A 9351-nucleotide genomic window follows, 5' to 3' on the forward strand; every position below is an offset into this window, starting at 1 on the left:
AACTGAGTTGTCTCAGTATCAGAATACTCACATGTAAGTGTAACATGATTACACAATACTCAAATGTGCCCTGTCCCCGCGCCCTTGACTCACTAGCCCTCTTTCAGCGCCCACAATATTTGGATGAGTATACTCACTTATATACTCATCCAAACAAGGTCACGACAAGTCAACTACGGTAGGATATCCTTCGGCGCCCTAAGATATCGTTGGCTTACGATTGATGACCACCTTCAAGCACTATATCTTTCCCTTTCAGCTTTCATTCAGCCATTCGACACCCAATCCTCTCCTCACACCCAATCCATCAATCAATTTCAACTGTGGACCACGCTCGATCTAACGGTGGCTGGCCAATTAATTGCCAAACAATCCTACGATTGAGGTATTAGCCAATGGCTCAGCAATTGGCATTTCGCCACATTGAGTTATGGCTACCAGCGCTTTCGTGGGTCAACTCCGATATAATGAATATTGGAGATCTTGAATGGGAATTGGACCTTCGGTGAGCAGCAACATTTCTATATTATATATGTTGTCTTCCTTTTCCATCTCCCCCTCAAGTCTTTCTATCCATCGATCTCTGACTTCTGACCTAGATTTATATCTATCCCTGTTACCTTTCTATCTTCCCTTTCTTTCAAAACTAGCCCGTCACACTTTCTCAAACACACCATGCCTAGACCTAGAATTACACCCCAAACTCCTCCAGCAGTGCGATCTCCCTACGCCCGTGTGGGAACCGCAGCAGCTCCAACTCCTCGCAATACCTCTAGTGCTCGTCTTACGACTTTGTCCCGTGAAACTTTGAATGGCACTTTGGCACCTCGAGCGTCCACCACCTCTCGAGCTGTGGGTGGAGCCTCAGGCGTCATTTTGGCTACAAACCATGGGCAAGCCCATCAGTATGGACCTGGACATCTCGTGACGCGCGAGGCCACCGACCAAAAGGTCTATGTTGATGACTCCCCTGTGAGGTCGAATCCCCACCGGTCCGATGTCTACTTGTATTATGATGCAAGTCCTTCTATTTTTGAGTCCGAAATCCTTGTTTATCAATGTTTAGCATTGACATTGACATATAACCCAATTACAGGAACCGGAGGCGGCTCCTGGACCCGCCAATGGAAGTGGCAAAGGTGATGAAGCCAAGGTCTACTACTGTCTTCACTGCCCGTAAGTATTCAACCACCTTGTCCCATCTGATCACCCGGATTTGTCACTGACTAATGATGTTTAAATTTTATTTAACAATGTTAGTGTAGCCCTGACGATCTCTGGTCGTCCAAACTCAAACCTCCATAAGCACCGCCAAAAATGTCCTGGTCTGGCGGTAGCCTGGATGAACCAAGAGCCTGGTAGCATTGCTCCGGACGAGGATCCACTTGCTGCAGCCGAACGCAAGAAAGTGCTCCATAGGCTTCTTATTGGCGCGGTAATATCCAAAAACCTTCCTTTCTCGGTCTTTGAGGGTGTTTTGATGGAGAAAGCTTTACGGGCGATCTGCCCGTCCTTCCCATGGCCTGGTCAAATGACTCTCAAGGCAGATTCGGAAGCCTTATTCTACGAACTGGAAAAACAACTTATCGAAGAGATCTCTCATGTGCCTGGATCTATTTCCACGGCCACCGACTGCTGGACGAGCGCGGATTTTTCTCACACATACATGGCAATTAACGGATTCTTCTTTAACTCTCAGGGCAAGTTTTGCCGACGGCTACTTGCATTCAAGGTCAGTAACTGTCTTTATGTCTCTTGCGTTTATGGTTTTTCCCGATTTCACCTCTTGATCTTACTCAACTGTGTTTTGCTTGCTTTTCGTTTTGTTTCAGACCCTGCAAGGCAAACATACCGGCGAAAATTTGGCTCAAGTCTATTGGAATGCTCTTGAACACGTGGGAGCGGTTCAGAAACATTACTCAGTTACCGGTGACAACGCTTCCTCCAACCGCTCCATGGTGTGTTACTTGAGCGATCGATACGCCGAGTTGGGGACTAGCTGGCCTTTTGCATCCCGGTTTCATGGGTGCATGTGCCATGTAATCAACCTAGTCGCCAAAGATTTCCTCGATGGGATGGGCGAGTTGACTGATGCCGATATCGCTGCTTACGAGGACTCTGGAATGGCCGAACCCCGACAAGCTTTCGAACCGGAAGAACCTATCCTGATGGACCTCGACTCTCAGTCAGAAGAACTCGACCCAACCCAAAACGATTTCGACATTGTCCAAGCAACCTATGACATGGAGGCAGCGCAAGAGTCAGTCGAAACCAAAGCAACTCAAACCCAGCCTGAGGAATCACCCACCGTGGAACCTTCCACCCGTAAGAAGTCGACTGTCGTAAGCCGGATTAGAGCTTTGGATACTCACATCCGCAAGAGTCCTCAAGAACTCGAGGCCTTCATCAAGATCCGAGAAAGCGTAAATGACCCGGAACTTCTCCCTATGAGCTGCCCTCCCACCCGGTGGAACTACTTCTATTATGTAGTGAGTGTTTTTACATTGGCTTCATCGATCGAAATCTCTTCATACTCATGCGCTAACACCAATGCGTGTCTTAACAGGTACAACGGTCTTTGCTTCTCAAAAAATCGCTGACTCTCTACACCGATGACCCAAAACGAAAAAAATTGGCCATCTCGAAAACCGATTGGTCAACTATTGAATACTTGCTTCCAGTGCTTGAGATGTTTGAACGTGCGACACAAATCTTTCAATCCAACGATCCCACAAAACACAAGGTCCTACCGGTGCTCTGGGCAATTCAAAAGGTGTTGCGTAAGCATATGCAAGTGCTTGGCAATTGGGGGATGGCTTGCCGTCGCGCTGAGTTGAAGCTCATCAAGTATTTGGCTCGTGAAGAGGGCAATGCCCAAACTTTGGTGTCTACTCTGCTTGATCCACGTTTTAGGGACAAGATTTTTGAAGGCCACATCGATCGTGACGGGGTGGCCACCTCAGCCAAGAAACAGCTGCGTGATGAGTATAACCTTTGGAAACCCAAAGAAACACCTAGCTCTTCTCAACAATTGACCCCTCCTGCTGAACATGACCCTGAACTCGACAACTTGGACGAGATCTACTCGATTTTGGGCACCACTGCCATTCCGTCGTCCACCAACGCCACTCGGTCACTCGACGAACTTGACCGATACTTCCTTCGGGAAGATCCAGTCCTGCCTGGCGAAACGATTGGCCAATTTTGGACTGTAAGTGTTAGGAGCTTGATTTTGATTTATTTTTGGCATCAAATCAACAACTGACATGATTTTGTTCACTCTGTGTAGCGTATGTCAACCACCGGCGCCCTGCCGGTGTTAGCCCGGATTGCCCTCCAACATCTCACCATAGCCGCAGCAGCGGCCTCGGTTGAACGGGTTTTCTCAATCTCAGGAAACATTGCCGTGCCATCGCGAGGCCGACTTTACACCGATACCATCTGTCACCTTGTCCTTCTCCGTCATTGGCTCGGCAATGACCAGGCTACAGTTGAAGTTGATGCCATGGGTTGAAAGAAGGGTGTCACTTTTGGCTTTGTTTAAATCGGTGAAATTGTCTTCAACTCTTTCATGAAATATCCCCGATCATCATAAGAACCAATTTGTTCCGATTTGTATTTCATGATTTCTTTATTTACCTTATCAAATACCGCCAGTCTTGTAAGCTCTTGACTCTCATAGGGTGGTTGAACTGTGGAGCCAATGAATGATCAAAAGTTATCTTGACAGTCCACATTTATAATGAGGACTGGCAATTTTTTTAAATGTGAGTACTCGCAGTGTACTCGCGGTGAGTACACATCCGAGTGAGTCTACTCATTTGGTGAGTAAACTCACTTTGTTAGTACTCTTCGACCGGGCCATAATGAGTCCCATCCTCCTTGCGTACTCTGCCGAAAATTACCGTGGGAGTATCTGTACTCTATGTGTAAATCTGTACTTCGGTACTCAACTTGAGTACCAAGCGCGGGCGCCCGAGTGAGTGAGTCTGAGTAGACTCACTTCTGCATTCCTGATATGAATGCAATGAAGATCAAATGTAAGTCTTGACAAGAGACTGATGGTTGATTAAATGAAAATACAACCCAAAAGAAGATATTGTGAAAAATAAGTATCAATTTTGAAGAAGAAAAAGAACAACAAGAGAAAGATTTGATCTCATATATAATGTAATCTTCAAACATAATAATTAGTGATGTCATGATGTCAGAAAGAAAAGAAACTACATCTATAATTCATGCATTACCACACACACCATGCAAACAATGAGATGTTGCTACACAACACTCAATTATTAGTCCAACAATTCCATAAATTGTATAAGTTTTGAGAATCAAGAGAAAAGAAGAGCTTGATGTTCATTTTTTGCAAACAAAAGTTAGAAATCAAGTGAGCTCCGGAAAAGGATAGCTTTCTGTTGAACTACAATCAAGACAGTGGCGTAGTTACAGAGTGAAGTTTTGTGTGTGTGATATTTTTCACATTTGTAGGATAAGAGTGCCAACACAAACACTATACTTATAGGTTACCTTTAGTGATACAAACTTATCTTTTGGAAAGAGAAAATTCCCTAGATCCAACTCAGAGCTTTTGAGCTTACATACTTTTGTTTTATCAATTAACTTTTACCTCCACAACCTTTAGGTTAGCAAGGGTCTGCATACCATTGCATTTGTAGGAGAATAGTGCTAACACAAGCATTATATTCATAGGTTAGCAAGTAGTCCCCTCATTCTACATGGTAGCAAGAGCAGTTTTGACCAAATCCGTGATAATTCAAATGAGCCAATGTTGATTTTCACTGATGCAGCTGGTCATGGTGTGGGTTTGGTGTTATTCCAAGGCAAGAAGTGGGACAAGTTGTTGTAGTGAACAGTAGGATCTCTCTTTATTTTGGACAAAACATATATTTTTTATTTCTTTGACAATAACAATTTTTGTAAGTAAAAAAGTAACATGATTTGATAGAGAAAAAATAAAAGAGAAAGTTGTACCTTTGACAATAACTACACTAGTGAGTTTCAACTTTATAACACAAATTTTAAATCGAACAAATGTAACCAAAGGGAAAGTCTACATTTTTATGAAATGAATCGATTTGAGATTAGATAAAGATACTTGGAAACATCTTAACAACTGAGAGAATTTTATACCTCTTTTCCTTTTTGATTAAAGCTTGAGTTTGATTTAAATTATAGCTTTTTAGTTGAAGATGTTTGTCGTGTAGTATTGAGTTTTATAGAACAAGTCGAGAGTTGACACAACTTGGTTAAACGATCAGAAGAAAGAACGATAGAGAGAAAACGATAATAAAGATGAAATAGTTTTTATGAGTTTTCGGGTTTGATGACTTTATATATAAGATCAGAGAAACATATCGATGACGTCAGTCAGCAAAGCGCATAGTCAGGGCAACACATCATGGATCACGCAAACAAAATAGAACAAGGGCAACACAGCAGACACAACAGAACAACACAGCGCATGTAGAAAACAAAACAGCGTTCCTGATTTCTTACTAATCATAACAGTTGTCACCAATAGCATACAAAAGTAGAACAATGATGCCGGCTGGGCAAAAATACCCAGTGCATGAACAGGAGTTGCTAGCAATGGTTAACACTCTTCAAAAATAGAAGCTTTGATTGTTGGGTCTAAAGATTGATGCTATGACAGATCACCATGCACTGACACATCTATTGGCTCAACCAAAACTCAGCCACCATTGACATCAGCAGCAGACATCAAGCAATGTGGTTAGAAACCCTTTCTCAATTTAATCTTGATTTCCAAGTACTTGCAAGGTAAGGTCAACACAGTGGCAGAAGTGCTATCTCATGTTGAAGACCTAGCATCCTGTGAAGTGCAAAGTTCTTTCAACCAGACTAGTTTAGACAAACTCAAATGTGGATATTGTGATGATTCTTCTGTGTAAAACTATCTACAACACTCCTACTTTGACAAGGTACCAAGCTTAAGAACAGCTTGATGTTTGTGGATGATTAACTGATGGTGCCTAATGGGAACAAATCAAGACAAATAGGGGATACAAAGTAGAAAGCCGGGCACGTGCCCGGGCATGTGCCCACAAGTCCAGATCCCAATTTCACAGCCAAAATTTGGGATGTGGACTTCCGGGCACATGCCCGGCTACGTGTCCACAAGTCCAGATCCCGATTTTACAGCCAAAATTTGGGATCTGGACTTGTGGGCACATGCATGCCCGGGCACGTGCCCGGCTTTCTACTTTGTATCCCCTAAATGTCTAATTGAGTAGACCCACAATGCTTTAGGTCATTTGGGATTTTTGAAAACCATTCTTCAGTTACACCACAAATTCTTTTGGAAAAAACTCACAGACCATGTCAAATGTTTTGTATCCAAATGCAATGTGTTCCAACATAATAAAGCATGTACATTCTTGCCTTCAGGACAAATGAAATCAACTGTAGTTCCACAACAACCCATGTAGGATATCTCCTCAGACTTCATTGGCCCTTTCCCAAAGGTTTGTGGTTATAATATGGTTCTATCAATTACCTGCTGCCTGACAGGTTTTCAAGGAATCCCAATTTGTCAAACCAATACCGCCAAAGAAACCAGCCCAAAGGGTCTTTGCATCATGGTTATCAATTTTTGGAGCACCAAGAAGCATTGGTGATTGCAATAAACTGTGGACCTCTAAATTCCGGCAAGAGATTGTGAAGAGATCACACATTTATTACACGTTGATGTTTGATTGAAAACTGCCTATCACCCCAAAAGCAACGAACATAGTGGAAAATCAAACAAAACCATTGTACAAATCCTTTGACAAATAGTAGGGTATTGACATGCACAGCTGTTTGACTGTTTCACTGTTTGACTGTTTGCCTTTGGTTGAATATGCAATCAGTAGTGCAGTTAAAGTGGCTATGGGTGTATCCTCATTTGAGTTTGTCTACAGAAAGGAGCCAAGGCTTTTCCCAAATTCAAAACAGACACACCTGAAGTTGAGTTGTGGTTGTTTAAACGTCAAGCTGCGTGGGCCAACTTTCATTTGAGCAAGTGGTAAATTACAACAACAGGAGAAGGCCAGGGCAGAATTTACACATAGATGATTGGGTACTATTTGATAGTAAGGACCAATAACAGATTGTAGGAGACTCTGGAAAACCCACAAGCAAACTCTGACCACCTTATGAAGTGACAGAATGCCTGAACAATGGCCGCAACTTCAAGCTCAAGCTAGAAAGCTGTTAAAACTCTCCTCTGATCTGTCACATCCTAAAATTCAAGAATTACCAACATGAGGACTACCAAGGAGGAGGGGAAGAGGTATTGTGAGCCACAGAAACATGAAAGTAAGTTCCCACCACTTATGCACCACCAAAGCTACTATGCCTGCCATTTCCCCTTTTGTAAATACATAATCAATCAAACAATACCTTTGCCACATGCGTAGGAACAACACCATTGTCTGTGTTTGAATTCAGCTCTTTACAATGAAGGCATGACAACAAGGACAACTTTAATCAGGAGTTCCAATTGATTATCAAATCAAATCAATTCTTCCTTCTCTTTTCTTTTCTGTTTTCTCTTTGTTTAGTTTCTTTTTTTTCAACCTTTTTTATGATCTTTTATTCAAAACTATCAACAATTTACAAAAGCTTTACCAAGTATGCCTGCAAAACTCCATCAAATTGGCGGGGAATTTATTACAAACTTACCTGGAATTGACTGTAGTTCTGTTATCTTTTTTAATTTCTCTTGGATTTGCACATCAATGTTAGGGGCTAGTTATGTCATTCTTTCCTTCTTTTTTTCTTTTTTGGTTCTCTTACTTATCTTTGCAATTTCATTGGAGGACTCAATAGGTTGTGATCCCAGAGCTTGCGGAGGTACCCTGCATTACATTTCTAGGAAGCGGGGGAGAGCAACAGGGGCAGGCAGGAATGGCTCGCATGTGACATAGATACCTGTCACAAGGTGGTAGAGCCATTGATGTGGCGGAGAGAGAGATTCAAAGTTTTCATCTCTCTACTCCACCACATCGCCTCTTTCCTAGCCTGCACTCTGGAGATCTCACAAGACAATTCTGTCTTTGATCTCACAGAATGTTTTGATTCCACCCACCACCCGGGGTTGAGAAGTCAAATTTCTCTGGAGCTGTTCTCACGTCGCGGGGGTTGGAATTGGGGTAAGGTCTAGATCCTTACATTCCATTTCCCTGACTTCTGAGACCCACCCCAAACCACAAACAAGTAGGATGCTGGTCCGGATAGATGGACAAGTATTCAACTCGTGGTAGGACATTAATAGAGGAGTGTCACTTCTCCCAAAGAATTCTTATGGGGTTATTAGACAAACGGGAGTCTGGCTAGGCACAATTGGTTCACCTCTCTTGTAACACACCTTATGTAAAATGGACAAGCTGTTTTAAGACATTTTTTAGAAGGGGGAAGATATAAGGGTTTGAAGGCACGGGCTTATGGAGGTTACAATACGTATTATACATTACCACCCTGGCTCCAGGTTGGGTTATCCTTTCTCCACGAACCCCGACTGGAGTTAGGTACGAGATTGCTTTTTCTTGCTTCTATTTCTCTATCTTTTGTGATTAGTGCTTGATCTGATGTGTTGGGTTCCTCTCTCGACAAACCCCGACTGGAGTTAGCTGGAAAACTGGTAAAGCAACCTGAGTTCTGGATAACTACCAGAGGTTGTGCCACCGTGACACTACGCCAAATTGCAAATTTACCGTGGAGTTTAGAAAATTGAGTAGACATAGAAAATTATAGCAAAGCTGGCAAGGGTCAGAAAAATATGAAAAAATAATGGGAGGGGCCTTTGATGCATTCCGATTGTCTGGCATATTTTTTCATATTTTTAAAACCACAATGCATATAACACTACACAAAATATAATATCTTCTGGGCAGAAAATATAAAAACCAACAAACAGTGATATTGAGCAGTCTTGGAGAGAGACAAAAATACACAAAAATATGCATATTGTTCCTATGGCTGAGACCTTGGATTTGAGTATTTTTTTGTTTCTTTAGTGTGAGAATTGTTGATTGTACTAACAAAAAACCTCCAGGATTGTTAGATTACAACCTGTAACAGACATTGGAGGGCATAATTTGAATTCAACAATCCCTTATATCTTTGTCAATTCTTGGTCAAACCACTTGATTTTTTGTTCATTGGAAAGCCAAACTCTGTGACTATATCTTTCATTGAGACAAAAAACCTGCATCTAATCCCAAAGAATATCTATGTGGCTATATAGGAAATTGTTTTGGAGACAAATAGGCTCTTTTGTATCGGAGCTACAAATTTGTTGCATTAACATAACATTCAAATGCA

General features: G+C 42.2%; 1 protein-coding gene across 1 annotated transcript; it reads left to right on the forward strand.

Moving 5' to 3' along the window:
• Positions 1–395: 395 nt before the first annotated feature.
• MELLADRAFT_94957 (uncharacterized protein) lies at positions 396–1072 on the forward strand (the record flags this gene model as incomplete). The annotated part of the gene is made up of 3 exons (XM_007417639.1): positions 396–505; positions 651–972; positions 1067–1072. The coding sequence occupies 3 exons, from the start codon at positions 396–398 to the stop codon at positions 1070–1072; spliced, it is 438 nt and encodes a 145-aa protein (XP_007417701.1).
• Positions 1073–9351: the final 8279 nt, after the last annotated feature.

The sequence above is a fragment of the Melampsora larici-populina genome (assembly GCF_000204055.1).
Source record: "Melampsora larici-populina 98AG31 unplaced genomic scaffold MELLAscaffold_76, whole genome shotgun sequence".
Taxonomy (NCBI): domain Eukaryota; kingdom Fungi; phylum Basidiomycota; class Pucciniomycetes; order Pucciniales; family Melampsoraceae; genus Melampsora; species Melampsora laricis-populina.